At 47.6% G+C, this 19,342-nt stretch overlaps 1 protein-coding gene across 5 annotated transcripts; it reads left to right on the top strand.

Moving 5' to 3' along the window:
* Positions 1 to 2,143: 2,143 nt before the first annotated feature.
* On the top strand, positions 2,144 to 10,616 carry LOC122923411 (BUB3-interacting and GLEBS motif-containing protein ZNF207-like). 5 transcript variants are annotated; one of them, XR_006387289.1, is made up of 12 exons: positions 2,144 to 2,298; positions 3,243 to 3,369; positions 3,453 to 3,591; positions 4,293 to 4,442; positions 6,000 to 6,230; positions 6,306 to 6,460; positions 6,736 to 6,828; positions 8,192 to 8,434; positions 8,619 to 8,778; positions 9,113 to 9,293; positions 9,492 to 9,558; positions 10,107 to 10,616. XR_006387289.1 is itself a non-coding variant. In XM_044274218.1 (11 exons), the coding sequence occupies exons 1-10, from the start codon at positions 2,258 to 2,260 to the stop codon at positions 9,271 to 9,273; spliced, it is 1,500 nt and encodes a 499-aa protein (XP_044130153.1). In that variant the 5' UTR covers positions 2,144 to 2,257; the 3' UTR covers positions 9,274 to 9,293; positions 9,492 to 9,738. The 5 variants fall into 5 exon arrangements, 4 of the variants coding, with proteins under 4 accessions (XP_044130153.1, XP_044130152.1, XP_044130155.1 ...); XM_044274218.1 differs by lacking the exon at positions 10,107 to 10,616 and having other exon boundaries at positions 9,492 to 9,738; XM_044274220.1 differs by lacking the exon at positions 10,107 to 10,616 and having other exon boundaries at positions 2,145 to 2,298; positions 6,000 to 6,072; positions 6,157 to 6,230; positions 9,113 to 9,738.
* The last annotated feature ends 8,726 nt before the right edge of the window (positions 10,617 to 19,342 follow it).

The raw sequence follows: 19,342 nt of genomic DNA, 5'->3' as shown, positions 1-19,342 counted from the left end.
TTTCTCTCGTGCATCCACCATACTCTGGAACTCGCTACCCCAACATATCAGACTCTCACCTACAGTGGAATCCTTCAAAAGAAACCTGAAACCCACCTCTTCAGACAAGCCTACAATCAGTGACCCTGCTGCCTCTGTACCGCCATGACCCGCTTCACCCTCTCCTACCGTGTCCTTCTCCCATACCATGTAGATTGTAAACCTCACGGGCAGGGCCCTCTCTCCTTCTGTACCAGTCTGTAACTGGTCTGGTTTATGATTAGTGCAATTGTCTGTATTGTGTATGTGCACCGCTTATCATATGTACAGCGCCAGGGGATGAATGGTGCTATAATAATAAATAATAATTATTCCTCCCCCTGTAGATATGTAATAGTATTACTCCTCCTCCTGTAGATATGTAATAGTATCATTCCTCCCCCTGTAGATATGTAATAGTATTACTCCTCCTCCTGTAGATATGTAATAGTATCATTCCTCCCCCTGTAGATATGTAATAGTATTACTCCTCCTCCTGTAGATATGTAATAGTATCATTCCTCCCCCTGTAGATATGTAATAGTATTACTCCTCCTCCTGTAGATATGTAATAGTATCATTCCTCCCCCTGTAGATATGTAATAGTATTACTCCTCTCCCTGTAGATATGTAATAGTATCATTCCTCCCCCTGTAGATATGTAATAGTATCATTCCTCCCCCTGTAGATATGTAATAGTATCATTCCTCCTCCTGTAGATATGTAATAGTATCATTCCTCCCCCTGTAGATATGTAATAGTATTACTCCTCCTCCTGTAGATATGTAATAGTATCATTCCTCCCCCTGTAGATATGTAATAGTATCATTCCTCCCCCTGTAGATATGTAATAGTATTACTCCTCCTCCTGTAGATATGTAATAGTATCATTCCTCCCCCTGTAGATATGTAATAGTATTACTCCTCCTCCTGTAGATATGTAATAGTATCATTCCTCCCCCTGTAGATATGTAATAGTATCATTCCTCCCCCTGTAGATATGTAATAGTATTACTCCTCCTCCTGTAGATATGTAATAGTATCATTCCTCCCCCTGTAGATATGTAATAGTATTACTCCTCCTCCTGTAGATATGTAATAGTATCATTCCTCCCCCTGTAGATATGTAATAGTATCATTCCTCCCCCTGTAGATATGTAATAGTATTACTCCTCCTCCTGTAGATATGTAATAGTATCATTCCTCCCCCTGTAGATATGTAATAGTATCATTCCTCCCCCTGTAGATATGTAATAGTATTACTCCTCCTCCTGTAGATATGTAATAGTATCATTCCTCCCCCTGTAGATATGTAATAGTATCATTCCTCCCCCTGTAGATATGTAATAGTATTACTACTCCTCCTGTAGATATGTAATAGTATCATTCCTCCCCCTGTAGATATGTAATAGTATTACTCCTCCTCCTGTAGATATGTAATAGTATCATTCCTCCCCCTGTAGATATGTAATAGTATCATTCCTCCCCCTGTAGATATGTAATAGTATTACTACTCCTCCTGTAGATATGTAATAGTATTATTCCTTCCCCTGTAGATATGTAATACTATTACTTCTCCCCCTTTAGATATGTAATAGTATTACTCCTCCCCTTGTAGATATGTAATAGTATTACTCCCCCCTGTAGATATGCAATAGTATTACTCCTCCCCTGTAGATATGTAATAGTATTACTACTCCTCCTGTAGATATGTAATAGTATTATTCCTTCCCCTGTAGATATGTAATACTATTACTTCTCCCCCTTTAGATATGTAATAGTATTACTCCTCCCCTTGTAGATATGTAATAGTATTACTCCCCCCTGTAGATATGCAATAGTATTACTCCTCCCCTGTAGATATGTAATAGTATTACTCCTCCCCCTTTAGATACGCAATAGTATTACTCCTCCCCTGTAGATATGTAATAGTATTACTCCTCCCCCTGTAGATACGCAATAGTATTACTCCTCCCCTGTAGATATGTAATAGTATTACTCCTCCCCCTTTTGAACTGGATAATAGTTTGTCCCTTCTTCCACTTCCGGTGACGCTTGGTTTGTAGCTCCTCCTCTGGGGCGTGTCGTCAGTGTTCCCGCCCGCGGCGCTGTGCATTGTGGGATTCGTAGTGGGCGGTGTGGAACGTTAGGCGCCATCTTGCCTGCTCTTTGTGGTGGGTCTTCTACTCACGGCCTCGGTCTCTGGAGGTTTTTTTTTGCGGACATATTCGTAGTCAGAATGGGAAGGAAGAAGAAGAAGCAGCTGAAGCCCTGGTGCTGGTATCCTTATTCCGTCTGGTAACCGTGCCCCCCCCCCCTCCCGGGTAACCGTGCCTCACCCCCCCCCCCCCTCCCGGGTAACCGTGCCTCGCTCTTCCCCCTTCCCGGATAACCGTGCCTCCTCCTCCCGGGTAACCGTGCCTCGCCCTCCCCCTTCCTGGATAACCGTGCCTCGCCCTCCCCCCTTCCTGGATAACCGTGCCTCTTCCTCCCGGGTAACCGTGCCTCGCCCTCCCCCCTTCCTGGATAACCGTGCCTCTTCCTCCCGGGTAACCGTGCCTCGCCCTCCCCCTTCCTGGATAACCGTGCCTCTTCCTCCCGGGTAACCGTGCCTCGCCCTCCCCCTTCCTGGATATCCGTGCCTCGTTCCCACCATCATAGTGTTTCCCCATAAGTCAGTTTGTTGGCCTCAGGACTACAGGCCCCTGTTATATCCTGTATCCTCCTGTGATGTGTGTGCCCCCCGCCTTCCGTCAGGCCTCAGCCCCGTACGCGGCCCCCCTTGTCCGTCCGGCCGCCCCTACCATCGGTATTTAGCTCCTGTCCTGTGGGACTGGGTGTGGGGTAACTTTCTCTAACTGGCATAGCCCTTTGAGGCATCAGTGGACCAGAGCCTGTGACTCGCCTGTAGGGCCTCGTTCTGTGGGTGCAGTTAGGGTGAACTTCAGGGCCCTCCTGGTGCACCCACACACTACACCGCTCTGGTGATGCTGGGTGGTCCTGCTTAGGTCGGCAGCTCAGAGGCGGATGCAGTGCTACCTGCCTTGTGGGACCCCCAGGGCTGTGCTGTCTGCTCATGGCCCCAGGGGTTTGTGGGACCCCCAGGGATGTGCTGTCTGCTCATGGCCACGGGGGCTGAGCCTGCACACCTGGCTGCTGCTTCCATTGCTCCACTCACAACATGCAGTATCTTAGATGATTCAGGATCCTTAACGGGCTGCCAGGTACTGCAACCGAGACTTCGATGACGAGAAGATCCTCATCCAGCACCAGAAGGCCAAGCATTTCAAATGCCACATCTGTCACAAGAAGCTGTACACCGGCCCAGGCCTGGCCATCCACTGTATGCAGGTGAGCCCCGTCTCCCACCCGTCCCATACCGCGGTGGGGGTGTCGCGTCCGTCTGTGTGCCTGATGACTGATCTTTTCTCTAGGTACATAAGGAGACCATCGATGCTGTGCCCAACGCCATCCCTGGGAGGACAGACATCGAGCTGGAAATCTATGGCATGGAAGGCATTCCTGAAAAAGACATGGAGGAGAGGAGGAGAATGCTTGAGCAGAAGACACAAGGTATGTCTGGCTAGCCACTGTCAGTCTTCTCATGATCTATAAACAAAAGAGGTAAGCCCAAAGCACAAGACCTCAACGCGCGTCAAGGTCTTGTGCTTTGGGCTTACCTCTTGTGTTCATCATGTCCTCAGGTACGTTCCACGTATAGTACTACGGTATATCTATACATGGTCCCATATCACATCCATATTAGGCCCAGGATACCATCCGTGGGGCACGATCATACCTTGATATCCAGTGACCGATTTTAATTGTGACATTTATTATACATGTCTTAGTCTTGGATGTCTATGTATATAGATTTTTTGATGTGATGTCTATGGACAATCAGTGATTCATTGATTCTGCTTTATAGCATATACCCCTTGCTGGGTTAATTTTATTATTTGCTATGCAGTATTGGTTGTCCATGCACCATAATTATCTTGACCTGTAGGTCATCCATGCCTGTTTTTGTGTGGAGACACATGGTCTCGCAATTGTGTATACTGCCCTATGTTTCTCTGTATACCATCCTGTCTTTTCCCCTATTTATTATTTTCGAGAATAAAGTGATATTTTGATATATTATCTCCACTTGCTTTTCTGTTTATAGATCAGATACTATACAGGTGGTATGTGTTGCTGTCTAGGTTGGACCGAGAGGTGTTTGTAGGTTTAATAGTCTTCTCATGATGCCTCTTGTCGTGTGTTCTTCCCAGCTGATGGACAGAAGAAGAAACAGGATGACTCTGATTATGAAGATGACGATGAGTCCGGGCCATCCAGCGCGTTCCCATCTCAAATGCAGGCCCAGCAGGGGTACATGCCCGGTCTGCATGGATTAGCAGGAGCTCCAGGCATGCCCCCAGGTGAGCGCCCGGTCCCAGGTGCTGGTTCTCATAGATTGGGCACGTGGTATTATCTTTAACATAGCCAAAATGGATCCATCTTGAGCACCATTGAAAGTCAATGGGGGGTGGATCCGTCTGGCTGCAAGCAGTGTTTTGGTGTCCACCTCCGGAGCGGAACGAAGGCAAACTGATGCATTCTGAGCAGATCCTTTTCCATTCAGGATGCATTAAGGCAAAACGGATCCGTTTTGGACCGCTTGTGAGAGTCCTGAACGGATCTAACAAACGTAAAGCCAAAACACCAGTGTGGAAGTAGCCTTAGAGGTCAGTGAGGGGAGCTTGGATATAGGACACGCAGCAGCAGGTCAGTCTGATGGAAGTGACTGGATGGCGAGCCCGGTACAGTGCAGGACCTGGCGCTTCCTTCTGTCGTGAAATTCCTTACAAAGGAAGAAAAGAAGCCTCACGAAATCCCTGAGAGGATGATTGCTGTAGATGGGGGGTGATGCTCCTTCCTACCACAAAGTAAAGTTTGGGCCAAGCAGTTTATATGGGGTAGGGAATCAGTGACCCCCGTTCAGGGAAACCCGTGGAGGATGGTCGGGTCAGTCATTGTTCTAGCACATAGATGAGGCTTTTCCGTTGGCTCAGTTTCCAGGATCATCAATGATGATCTGATGTCAGAGGTCAGTTCCCAGTGGAAGCCATGAATGTTGACATCTGAGCAACAAACCTCACCAGCAATTTAGCCAGGAGAATTTCTTCTTTGAGCAAATCCAGGAAACTATTCTCAAATTATTAGGGGGGATGAAGTTTGGGTCTAGGGATCCTTAGACCTGAGTCCTTGCAGTGGAAGCACAAGGGGTCACCAACTCCGTGTGTTCAGCTGGAGAGATCAAGGCAGTCTATTGGTATCCAGAATGCGCTTTATTTCTAGAATTCATGCCACACAAGGCGACAATTACTGAGACACCTCTGCTTCAACCTCGAATGCGTTCCATGAGGCAGTCGGGAGCGCTGAAGGAAGGTGTTGGCAGGTGCGTTGCTGCTTCATGACAAATCACAAGCTGCTGTTGGGGAATGTGGTTTCATGGAGCTCAGCCACCCACAATTTGTCCCAAAATAGTTTAAATGGAGGCGCGTGGGTAAGGCAGCCGCACTGGGCAGGGGTCTGGGTGTCAGAACCTCACCCATCTGAAATTGATGACCAATCCTGAGAAGAAGTCGTCAATATCTACGTCTTAGGTTTTATCCTGTATCAGATACAGATAAACCTGGAAGACCATACGGAACGGATTGCAAAAGAACTGGCGCGTCCATACCAAAGTGTGAATGAGCCCTAATGTCTACGAGGTGCAGTATACTGGGTCAGAGAGGGGCATTTATCAAGACTGGTGCTCCAAATCTACAAGCCGATGCCTAGCCCTCAGTGCGCCAGAATCTCACATTTACACTGGTGTCTGGCCGAGGGAAGCTCATGCATGACTGTGCCCCTCGAACTTTGGTAAATGCCCCCCATAGAGCCTGTGCTGCTGGTGATGGATCCTCTTACAGCTAGTCTTCTGTTTCTCTCAGGAATCCCTCCTCTAATGCCCACTGTGCCACTGATGCATGGGATCCCGCCCGGCATGCCAGGGATGCCTCACGGGTTAGTATCTGCTCTTGCTTTACTGTTTTGGTATAAAGCCATTTACCTGGGTTTGACGCCTTCTCTCCTTTTTTTTTTTTCCAGCATGTTACAGATGGGTGGCCTGATGCATCACCATGGCCCGGGAATCCCCCCAATGATGGCTGGTTTGCCTCCAGGTGTGTGGATTTGGCTGGGAAGGTTCGGCTTCATGGTTAAGATCTCTTTAATAACGTGTCTTCTCTACCTTTTAGGTGTGCCGCCACCGATGGGCCCTCGTCCAGGGATCCCTGCTGTTACTCAGGGTCAGCCCATCTCGGCTCCAGGTGTTAGCAGACTTCCACCTCCCAGTACCTCTGCCCCATCCATGTCCTCTGTGCCCAAGCCACTATTCCCCAGTGCTGGACAGGTAAGAATCACTGAGCAGAGACGTATCCTGTGTGTTGTGGCGCAGACCTATTTCTCAACCAGAATGGCAGCTGAACTGATGGCGGTAGTGACAGGGGGCTGTAGGACATGCTTCTGTGTCCCCTCTGTACATTATATTCCTGGAGATGGCCAAAGATAGAAGCCGTCGCTCTGTGTGAGTGTTGGGGTAACGAGGGGCGGCTCTGTGTGAGTGTTGGGGTAACGAGGGTGGTCTCCAGCGGTCTCTCTTCACTGCTTCCTCTCTTTGTGCTGCAGATGGGATCACCAGTCACCAGTTCCACCTCCTCGTCCTCCGGCTCAGAGGGCCTCTCTGCACCCGCTAAAGTGCTCTTTCCTAGTGCTGCACAAGTATGCAGGAGATTGCAGTATTTAGTCTCTGCTTCACATATTAACCCTTTGGACTTCTGTTGATTTACTGACAAGCTTTAAATAGTGGAAGTTGTTTGTTTTACACTGCAGTCTGAAGGGTTAATGCATGCGTTGCTTTTACTGCCCGTTAGTGCATGAATGTGTTCCTTCTAGTACATCCACCGACAGCCTTGGACTAGTGGCTATTGCCCACGGGACCGTTCGGAGGCTGTGTGAATTCCACCGTAATATGGCATGTGACTGCACTCTATCGACACCGTATCGGAGGTCCATGCCTCACTAGCCTGTAATACAGCCTTAAAGGGGTCTCCTCACTTCTGAGAGTGGTAGTTATGTAGCTGCAGTTAATACCAGGCCCTTCCTAATGTATTGTGATTCTCCATGTTGCCGCCTCTGCTGGCTTAATTAATTTTTCGATCTCCTTATACATGATTCATTTCCATGGTTACGACCCTGTAATCCAGCAGCGGTGGTCGTACTTGCACATTATTGGAAAAGGTGCTGGTCTGTTTGTGCCCCCACGGTCTCTGCTACCAGAGAGGTTGGTGCTGTTTCCTCTTGTATGCATGCACGGCCACCACAGGGTAGTCGTAACCATGGAAACAAGACTTATGTAATGTAATCGAATAATGAATGAAGCCAGAAGAGGAGGCAACACAGAGAATACATTAGTGAAGGCCATGAGAATTGCCATCTGCTGCGGTCAGAGCACCCACTTAAAGGGGCCCTCCGGTTCTAGGAAAAAAACATTAACTGGGGAACGAACTGAGCACTTGTGCCGTCTTCATCTTCTCAGGCTCTGCTCCGACCAGCTGATGGAGCATTCAGCAGTCCACCACACTTAATACTTGCACAGCCTTGGCCTCAGATCGGCCAGCACTGCTCGTGTGACTTCTGAATGCATCAGATGGTCTGAGAAGTGGTGCAGCCATGTGGGATGGCCGAAGATCTGCAGCTGAAAAGGTTGTCGGTGAATGTTGTTGTGTTTTTTTATTTTTTATTATTGAACCAGAGGGTCGCTTTAATGTCTCAGGAGGGAGATCCTTCCTTCTGTTCACACAGTCCATGGGGTTGTTTTTGTAAGTTCCTCCAGGTTTTGGGAGTTCAGTGCATGCTGAAGACGCTTGTGTTGGATTAGTGATCTTTGCTGTAGATGCTATCGTGGATTGGGACTGGTTCACCAGTCTGCTTAGTCTACCTCGGCAGCCGGTAGAGCTTACACTTGCCGTGGCGTGTGCTGGTCCAGCTTACACTTGCCGTGGCGTGTGCTGGTCCGGATTTGCTATGTACTTTGTCGCCTTAGTCTTGGTTACTTGAATGTCTGTCTGGTTTCTCTTGGCAGGCTCCAGCGACAGTGGCCGGACCGGTGGGCACAGACTTTAAGCCCTTGAACAGTGCCACAGTTACAACATCAGAACCTCCTAAACCAACGTTTCCCGCTTACACTCAGTCAACCATGTCAACCACTAGCACCACAAATAGCACTGCTGCTAAACCGGCTGCTTCCATAACAAGTAAGCCCGCTACCCTGAGTACTACTAGTGCTACTAGTAAGTTGATCCATCCAGATGAGGATATATCACTGGTAAGTCCCGACTCTTTACCACATAATAACTGCCATACCTCTAGGACCCTGTGTCGCCTATTGTGTAACCTTTGCTCTTGCTCATTGGCTGTACATTGTTAAATGCTGCTTTCAGTTGCTTTAGTGTGTGAAACTTTTTGCCTGCTCTAATGGATCCCTTTATGTTTGTATTGCTGTTTTTTAGGAAGAGAAGCGTGCTCAGCTCCTGAAATACCAGCGTAACCTGCCTCGGCCAGGACAGGCACCCATGGGAGGTCTTGCATCCCCTCTTGGAGCTATGATGGCACCACAGCCTGGCATCCCACCGCAGCAGCCTGGCATGAGGCATCCAATGCCCCATCATGGTGAGTGTATAGTACTGATACCTGCCAGTAAAGAGCAGATTGCCTGGTGAATAGGGAGAGTGAAGCTTCTATACTGTGCCCTCACCAGTCGGGATGCTTAAGAGCTTCGTACATTTATATATGACGTCTTAAAGGGGCCTCCCCTGTTATACTGTGTTATGGCATAATGTTCAGTGACGTACAGAGGATCTCTGATGCGGCCTCTTCTTGAGGGATCAGTAAATTCTGCTGTACAGCATTGATATCCTGGAGAAGACTTCACCTGGTTTTTGCCATTTGCCGAGCTGATGTTCTGTCTGTGGTATCACCATCTCATGCACCCTTCTCTCCACAGGTCAGTTTGGGAGCCCGCACCAAGGCATGCCAGGATTTCACCCAGGGGCAATACCTCCCTTTGGACAAGCACCACCTATGGTCCCACAATTCCAAGGTGGGCCCCCTCGACCACTGATGGGAATGCGACCTCCTGTCATGTCTCAAGGTGGCCGCTACTGACCATGCTGCACGATAAATAGGTTTGGAGATTAACCCTTTCTCACCTTGTGCTGTGTAAATAGCCACGCTCCATCTCTCCCCGCATACCAGGAACTGTTGGACATTTCTTTTACACGGGGGAGGGTATTTTTATTTCTGGGGAGGGAGAGTTCAGGGACATGAGAGCGGACACTTTGCTGATGTCACAATTTATACTGTATGGCTTCTTTCCCATCTAGGTTTTTAGAAGTGGCGTATAGTAAATATGGTTCGTTTAATTGTGAAGGCGCCAAATACCACCACAAGGCAAGTTGTGTGACATTACTTTGCTATATGTAAGGTGACGCCTTCACAGCTCCTCCCAGGGCTGTTGGACTCCTGGTCCCCAACTATGGTTGGTGAGGGCAGTATCAGTTTGTTGTATCTGGATATCCTCCAACCTCTGTATTCACTTGCGCATTATGTAATAAAACGAGAGAAACCCTTCTGACTTCTTATTAATTGCCGGAGCTGCTCCAAGGTTTGTACAGTTGCATGTTCCACGCAGACGCTGCTCCTCGTCTACCAAGTAACAGGCTGCTTGCATGGAGTGTGTCCCCTCTAGCTGCACCTGTACTAACCTGCGTCCAGAGCGATTGCCTTCACGTCCTACTTTACAGATCCATCTAGGGGCATCTGTGGGGAGGCCTCTGGCAGCCATTTTTACAGGTCTAGCTACCGTGCAGAAAGTGGGAGGACGGCATTGTGTTCAGAGGAGCTTTGCCTAGTAATTACATCTGTTCTATCAGTTTTGCATGTCTTTCACTCCAGTTACTGAAACTGTTCTAAAACCAGCCTTTTTCTTCTCCCCGTAGCACTGCCCTAGCACAGGCTGAGTCTGTGTTGCCCTGTTCAATCTGAGGCAAGTGGCATTTATTTTCTTCAGGGGCCCTCACAGCCTTAGCTGTTGGATATATATGTCCCCAAACTTGCAGCAAGTTTGGTGAAGGCCCCTGCCATTTTCTGTAATGTAGGGCTTCTGCTGGTTCAATGTTGTGTACGGAGAGTTGCTGCATTAAATCCCGGCCCCTCGGTGACCAGGCTCTGGCTGGGCAGTGCTTGGTGTTGTCAGTGCCACTGACGGCACTGCGTACTCCATGGCTGCTCCAGACTCTCAGCGTTACTGTCTATGAACACAGCGCATTCTAGGCCATCACTGCCGCAGGGCCGTCTGACCTCGGATGTCTAGGGTCAGGTTCTCGTGTGCTCTAGACAGTAATGTCTCCTGTGGCTCATGGTCTGTCCTCTAGATTTCAGGCCTTCAGTGTCACCGTTTACAAGGGATGCGCTGAAGCACGGATATGTCATGTATGTGCTTAATGTTTCATGCTCAATAAAGTTACCTGTGTGACCAGGACCAGCTTCTTCTCTCACTGAACTATCACGCCCAGCATCCACAGCAGGTCACCCCTCTAGACTCTCCATGGTGACAAACCTGTAGTATGTACCATGTCTGTAACTGCACAGACCCTGGGGCTCATAGGGGTTGTATGTGTCCTGGGGCCTATGTGGTGTCTGTGTGTAGAGTCCTTGGGGTCTGTGTGTGTGTGGGGGAGGCCTGGGCGCTTGCGCTGTGTGGTTTCTTGGCCTGTTAAATTAAAACTACTGTGGACAGGACTGTCCGTGTGTCCATACCAACCAGTTATCTTATTGTAAGCAGGATGTTCAGCTCTCGTCAAAAATTCCTTATTTCATCTCGGGACATAAAAAACACTTAGTATACTGGTAGGAGAGCACATAGGAGCCTGTCAGTGTGTAGGCCAGGAGGCCCCCGCCCCTAGTGTGTAGGCCAGGAGGCCCCCGCCCACAAGTCTCTCAGGTGCAGGGTTTTGTGAATACCTACCAGACCCGTACGCTGCACCTAAGGGGGACTGTGCTCCGTCGTGAGGCCTTCTGAATATCGCCTTGCCGGCGCTCACACGGTAGGAATTCAAAACCAATCTAGCAGATATTTACAGCGTGCGTTCAGTGGAGACGCTATTCCCTCAGTCTATTCTCTATAGAAGGGTTAGCTGTATACTGTAGTGCCTTCACATCCCCTGCCACGTTTCGTGGTCTCTTCCCAGTGTCCCTTGTGTGTTTAAACAAGCTAGTTCTTTTATACTACTATGACTAAGGCCGATTTCACCAGAAACGCATAAGCAAGATATTTTTACTTTTTTTTTTTTTTTTTTGTATAGAAGTAGAGACTTTATGTATTTTTGGCTGGTGCTGAACGTTCTGCGCTTTTTACTTGTGATCCCTGGGAGTCAGCCCTGCGTTTGTGCATCTAACATGGAGGCGAGCAGATCTTATATTCCTCATTGCTCATTCTTCTTAGTATTGGCTTTTCTAGCGGTGGCTGCAGATAATGCTCAGCTGTGCCAAGTGTCCAGTGAGGAGAGGCGATTAAGGGGCCCTCCGGGTAGATGTGGACACAGAATTGCATGTCAGCCCCAGAGGGGAAGACCTGAAGTCTCCTTAACCCCTTCCTGACATCCCCCGTACTTGTATAACACAGTGGGAAGTGACTCCCTGACAGCTGCCATACACCCACTAAATCAGCAGCAGGGGCCCTGCTGCATCCACCGGTGACAACACAGGTGCCCGTGCAGTAACCTTTTGTATGCTGGGTCACCACTGAACGCGGCATGCACAGGGTTTGTGGAGGGAGAGGGCTGCGATGACTGTGACCCGATGACAGGTAAGGCAGCCCTATGCCTTAAATGGGTGTCAGAGCCTACCCGCTATGGAACCCCATGAGATCCAGTCCCGAGGATAAAGTCTCATAGGCACCCTGTCGGTGTATTACAATGACTGGCAATACATTACAATACACAATGCATTGTAGAGTGGATCAGACCCCTGAAAGTTAATGTCCCACAGTGGGACAAAAATAAGTTGTCTGTGTATTTGATAATTAAAAAAATGAAGTTTCCAATGGGGAAAAAAAAGCACCCTTTCCCCTCATCAAGCCCTATCCAATAAAAAAAAAAGTATTGTCCTGTCCGTAATGACCGGCTCTAAAAAAAATATCACCCCAGGGATCAGCATCCTCCCCGCACTGCAGATGTTCTAAAACTACGAATCACAGCATGCTCCTTTCACTTCTATGGGACTTACAAGAACAGATGAGTAAGGGTGCATGCTGGATGTTGTAGTTTCACAGCAGCTGGAGTGCCAAAGGTTGCTGATACCCTCTCTACCCTGTCAGATGAAAGGCATAAAAAAAAACTGTGTAGTAGGGAGCAATCAAAAAGTACAATGTACCCCACAATGGTACCACTGAGAACGTCACTTCATCCAGCAAAAAATGAGCCTCCACACAAGACGATCGGCAGAAAAATATGGCTCAGAAAATGACACTGCATTCTTTTTCAAAAATGCTTTGTGTAGAAGTGGTAAAACGTAAAAAAATTATTTAAAATTGGTTTCTCTGTAATGGTCCTGACCAGCAGAATGAAGGAAACGTCACTTTAACCGCACGATGTTCGCTGAAATGGCAGAGGTGTTGCCTTCTCTTTATCCTGCTTCCCAAAAAGCTTGATAAGTGATAAATCGTATGTGACCAAAATAGAAGCAATGTTAACCTCGAAGAAAATGTTGTCTGAAAATGGCTGCACTGGCGCCCGTAAACCGTTGCACCAAAATCTGCCCTCCGAAAAACAATATGGCGCTCCTTCCATTCTGATTCCTGCCGCGTGCCCAAACAGCAATTTACCACCACATATGGGCCGATGCTGCTTTCAGGAGGAAATGTTGACTTCATGTAAATGCAGTTAATACCAGGCCCTCACCTACTGTGTGCTTCCCTTATAGATTGTAAGCTCTTGCGGGCAGGGTCTCTACCCCTAGTGTACCAGTCTGTTAATAGTTTCTTGTACTTCTATGTTTGTGTAACCCTGGCTGGATTTACAGGAAATGAATGGCCCTTTAAAATGTATTGCGCTTCTCCATGTTGCCTCCTTTGCTGACTTTCATTTTTCCATCCCGTTATACAAGGCACGTTTCCTTGGTTACGACCACCTTGTATTCCAGCAGCTGTGGTCGTGCTTGCACACTATAGGAAAAGGCAGTGACTGTGGGAACGCACACAGGCTGGTGCTTTCCTCTACATAATAAATGCAATTTGCTAAAGTGAGACAACCCCAACTTTGGGTGCTTTTTCTCCTGTTACCCCATGTGAAAATGAAAATTGGGGGCTTATGCAACATTTTATTGAAAGAAAGCAAAGTGTTTCTAAATTCTATGAAAAGCCTGTGGGGTCAAAATGGCCTGTACACCCCTCAGTAAATTCCTTGAGGGTGTAGTTTCCAAAATAGGGTCACTTTTTGGGCATTTCTACTGTAGAGGTGCCTTTCTTATTGTGCATTCAAATGTGACATGGTACCCAAAAACCATTCCAGCAAATTCTGCCCTCTAGAAACCACATGGCGCTCCTTTCCTTCTGAGCCATGCAGTGTGCCCATACAGCAGCTTGAAGAGAAGGCTGTGGTCCGTGCGATCGCAGCCTTCCCTTCAGTGTTCACCAGCTTTCCAGTCACTTCTATGGACGGCTCCTTCCTATACACTTTTTAACAGAGATCTGTCCCATAGAAGTGAAATGGTGAGCAGGTAAACAGTGGTGGGAAGGCTGTGCTCACACGGAGCACGGCATTCTCTTCATCAAGCTGATTGGTGGGGGTCCTGAGGAGGGGTGTATGCCGTGAGCCACCCCTAGGGGCGGCTGTATGATCTGTATGCCGTGAGCGACCCCTAGGGGCGGCTGTATGATCTGTATGCCGTGAGCGACCCCTAGGGGCGGCTGTATGATCTGTATGCCGTGAGCGACCCCTAGGGGCGGCTGTATGATCTGTATGCCGTGAGCGACCCCTAGGGGCGGCTGTATGATCTGTATGCCGTGAGCGACCCCTAGGGGCGGCTGTATGATCTGTATGCCGTGAGCGACCCCTAGGGGCGGCTGTATGATCTGTATGCCGTGAGCGACCCCTAGGGGCGGCTGTATGATCTGTATACCGTGAGCGACCCCTAGGGGCGGCTGTATGATCTGTATACTGTGAGCGACCCCTAGGGGCGGCTGTATGATCTGTATGCCGTGAGCGACCCCTAGTGCAGGCTGTATGATCTGTATGCCGTGAGCGACCCCTAGGGGCGGCTGTATGATCTGTATGCCGTGAGCGACCCCTAGTGCAGGCTGTATGATCTGTATGCCGTGAGCGACCCCTAGTGCAGGCTGTATGATCTGTATGCCGTGAGCGACCCCTAGGGGCGGCTGTATGATCTGTATGCCGTGAGCGACCCCTAGTGCAGGCTGTATGATCTGTATGCCGTGAGCGACCCCTAGTGCAGGCTGTATGATCTGTATGCCGTGAGCGACCCCTAGTGCAGGCTGTATGATCTGTATGATCTGTATGCCGTGAGCGACCCCTAGTGCATACTTGCCTGCATTTGTGTTGGTAAATTTGGGGCAGTCAAGCACTCCAGAGCGGGGATAATTACTGTAAGGCCAGGACTGTTGGTGGCCATGCTGGTGCAGAAGTGGGTGCGCCTCGGATCGTGCTGGGTGGGGGGTGTTCGGGGCGCACGTTTGCTCCTCTGTTAATGCCTTTTATGTTTCTGTTAATTCAGCCGGTTACTGGTAGAGAAGAGCTCGCAGCGCGCTGCCAGTACAGGTTAGTTGTCATCTGTAAGTACTCTGTGTTTGTACATTTCTCTTTTAACCTGCACTGTCTCTGGGCGTGGCCTCTCTGTAACCAGCCCTGTAGGCCTCATATCTGCCACTGCTTTGCTAACCTGTGTGCATGTTCCTGTGCTGTGCCAGTCATACCCCCAGGTGCCCCGGCTGCTGCCCTCCTCCTGGGGCTCAGAAGTTACAACCGCCTCCATCTCTGTGAAGTAGTGTCTGGTGAATGTAGACTGCAGGCTGCGCTCATCTCAGAAGTCTGTCACCCCAGCCGGGGCCCCTGGTGTGCAGTCTGTTCATTCTCATCCTGTGCTAGGTGAGCGCCCTGTTACCCCTCCAGGTGAGGTGTCCGCTCCAGGGAAGACATACCATGTGCACAGGTGCCTGGAGGTAAGGGGGTCACCCTTCCACTGTCTAGTAGATGGGATGTAAGTGTCTGTCTGAGATCTTAAAATTCATAGCTTCCAGTTCATGGCAAATTGTAGGGGAGACGTAAGAGGGCACAGAGACTCTTCAGGAACAACAACTGCATTAGGATAATATGCCCTGAGGTCCTGTCCCCCAGAACCTTGATCTCCATGAAGAGTGGACATGTGGAACATGCTGCGCTTGTGTACAGGGACGTGAGGGTGGTGGTTGGGTGTTGCTGATGTGTACAGGGGAGTGAGTGGGTGCTGGTTGGGTGTCGATGTGTTCACTTGAATGGAGCATAGCCGCGCCCAGGCCAGTTGATACTAGTTGTGATGTCACTGGGCCAGCGGTAAACGGTGAGCAGGCCGCGGAGCTGCTGATTGGCGGGATCCCAGGTGTCGGACCCCCAATCAGATGCTGATCTATTCAGAGGATAGATCATCAGTTTAAACTAACTGCAGAACCCCTTTAATGAATATGTCAATAATATAGTGATATGCAGTACCCAAAACTCGTCACTAGATGGCACTAATACAAAGACCAACATATACACGGTACCTCTCAAACATTATTATTATTTATTTTAGCGCCATTCATTCCATAGCGCTGTACATATGATAAGCGGTGCACATACATAACAGACAATTGTACTAATCATAAACAAGATGAGTTACAAACTGGTACAGAAGGAGAGAGAAACATAAAATGTAATAGGATCCGTCTCGGCCACAGTCATCAGATATAAAACTCAATGTTAACAATAGATACGAACCCTTGCTCTGCACAAAACTATGACAAATCTCGGATATTCGGGTAGGATTGTCACATAACATAAATTATCAAGCCTGGTATTGACTATGGAACGAAATTATTCCAATCGGAGAGTTCCTCAATATTTAGATCTTTTATTCAGTAATACGCATCTTTACTGAATAGTATCAAAATTGATGTAGCACTTTTAACAACTATACATCCACCATAAATATTAGGCTAATTTATATCAACACCACACAGAATAAAGTTATACGTTACCCGAGAATGCAGATGATGTGCAGAGACTAAGGGAAGTTGGCTCCAAAGTCTGTTCTGGTCATTGGGATCTTTCTCCTGGGCTTTGTTTCTCTGTTTTTCCCTGTTCCCCCCCCCCCCCCCCCCCCTGTCTCTTCCTGTTGCTCACCTTTTTCCTCGCGTGTGTGTGTGGGGGGTTTATGATCACAAACTTATCAGTTAGTCACACCTTCCTAACTTGGAGTTTTCCAATCATTGTTGGCTAGGCGTGTACATATGATAATGACGGTGATGTCATTGTATTACCCAAAATGCGTTTCTGCTGTTGGTGTAAAGTTACTAATTTACCCCTATGTGACAATATTACCTAAGCTATTAGTAAGGGTTAAATATCCAAGTTTAAAGGGAACCTGTCACCTGGATTTTGGGTATAGAGCTGAGGACATGGGTTGCTAGATGGCCGCTAGCACATCCACAATACCCAGTCCCCATAGCTCTGTGTGCTTTTATTGTGTAAAAAAAATTATTTGATACATATGCAAATTAACCTGAGATGAGTCCTGTCCCTGACTCATATCACATACAGGACTCATCTCAGGTTAATTTGCATATGTATCAAATCGGTTTTTTTAAAGCAATAAAAGCACACAGAGCTATGGGGACTGGGTATTGTGGATGTTCTAGCGGCCATCTAGCAACCCATGTCCTCAGCTCAATACATAAAATCCCGGTGACAGGTTCCCTTTAACTTTCTCACATTCTATTCAGATGACATATTGAACCTTAAGGCCCCTTTCACACGGGCGAGTTTTCCGTGCGGGTGCGAAGTGTGAAGTGAACGCATTGCACCCGCACTGAATCCTGACCCATTCATTTCTATGGGGCTGTGCACATGAGCGGTGATTTTTCACGCATCACTTGTGTGTTGAGTGAAAATCGCAGCATGCTCTATATTGTGCGATTTTCACGTGACGCAGGCCCCATAGAAGTGAATGGGGTGCGTCAAAATCGCATAGCATCCGCAAGCAAGTGCGGATGCAGTGCGATTTTCACGCATGGTTGCTAGGTGACAGTCTATTCACTGAATTATTTTCCCTTATAACATGGTTATAAGGGAAAATAATAGCATTCTGAATACAGAATGCATAGTAAACTAGCGCTGGAAGGGTTAAAACAAAAAAAAAATGGTTTAACTCACCTTAGTCCACTTGATCGCGGCCCGGCATCTGTCCTTTGTTGAATAGGACCTGTGGTGAGCATTGCAATAATTACAGGACCTTTGACGTCACTCCGGTCATCACATGGTATACGTCACATGATCTTTTACCATGGTGACGTACCATGTGATCGGAGTGACGTCATCAAAGGTCCTGTAATTATTGCAATGCTCACCACAGGTCCTATTCAACAAAGGACAGATGCCGGGCCGCGATCAAGTGGACTAAGGTGAGTTAAACCATTTTTTATTTTGTTTTAACCCCTCCAGCGCTATTGTACTATGCAGTCTGTATTCAGAATGCTATTATTTTCCCTTATAACCATGTTATAAGGAAAAATAATACAATCTTCAGAACATCAATCCCAAGCCCGAACTTCTGTGAAGTTCAGGTTTGGGTACCAAACATGCGCGATTTTTCTCACGCGAGTGCAAAACGCATGACAATGTTTTGCACTCGCGCAGAAAAATCGTGCATTTTCCCGCAACGCACACGCCTCTAATACTCAGATTTATGTACCAGTAATCATATAATGAACTTTGTTCTCACAGATATCTGTGCCTCCTCTGCTACTCTAGACAGACTCATTAACACTGTTTATACTTAAAGGGAACCTGTCACCTGGATTTAGGGTATAGAGCTGAGGACATGGGTTGCTAGATAGCTGCTAGCACATCCGCAATATCCAGTCCCCATAGCTCTGTGTGCTTTTATTGTGTAAAAAAACCGATTTGATACATATGCAAATTAACATAAGAGTCATATCTTACTTGTGTGACCAGAGAAGAGTCATATTTTCAAGCTCTGACTCATCTCAGGTTAATTTGCATATGTATCAAATTGTTTTTTTTACACAATAAAAGCACACAGAGTTATGGGAACTGGGTATTGCGGATGTGCTAGCAGCCATCTAGCAACCCATGTCCTTAGCTCTATACACAAAATCCTGGTGACAGGTTCCCTTTAAACAGTTTTCATCTTACTCTAGGAATGTATGTGTTCCTATTGAGAAATATATATATATATAACAGACATAAATATCCTTCATAATATTTAATATACAGCAATACATAGGTCCTATTGATTTTCTTATACAAAAACTAAGGTTGATTATACGTGTATATAGATATTACAGATTTTCTGCTTCATTAATAGATGCCAAACTGTAGAGGTAATTAGCACCAGCTGCGTCTAGAAAATATCCTTATCTTAGTAATCTATAAGGAGACAAGAATGCCTCTTCTCAGACTGGTACATCCATGAGAAGAAATCTTATCCTTTCCATGACCCTCTCTTGGCCATCTTATAACAATATGGCCTCTTATGGGTATAATGAAATCCACTATAATAAGGATTTTTAGATATAAATATTATTTACTTATGAAAAAGCACAACAGTTGGGTGTCGGGCTGGTGTACAGGGGAGTGAGGGCACTGGTTGGGTGTCGGTGATGTGTTCAGGGGAGTGAGAAGGAGGTGTTTAAGTGTCAGTGATGTGTACAGGGGAGTGAGGGGGGGGGGTTTGAGTGTCAGTCGTGTGTGTGTGTGTGTGTGGGGGGGGGTTGAGTGTCGGTGATGCGTGAGGGGGAGGTGGTTGGGTGTTGGTGATGCGTACCGGGGAGTTGGGTGGGTGTTGATGTGTACAGGGGAAAGAGAAGGAGGTGGATGAGTGTCGTTTATGCATACAGGGGAGTGAGGAAGACGTGGTAGGGTGTCAGTGATTCGTACAGGGGAATGAGAAGGAGGTGGTTAGG

This window comes from Bufo gargarizans, unplaced genomic scaffold, assembly GCF_014858855.1.
Source record: "Bufo gargarizans isolate SCDJY-AF-19 unplaced genomic scaffold, ASM1485885v1 original_scaffold_1577_pilon, whole genome shotgun sequence".
NCBI lineage: Eukaryota > Metazoa > Chordata > Amphibia > Anura > Bufonidae > Bufo > Bufo gargarizans.
This window is presented reverse-complemented; position numbering and strand designations above follow the sequence as displayed.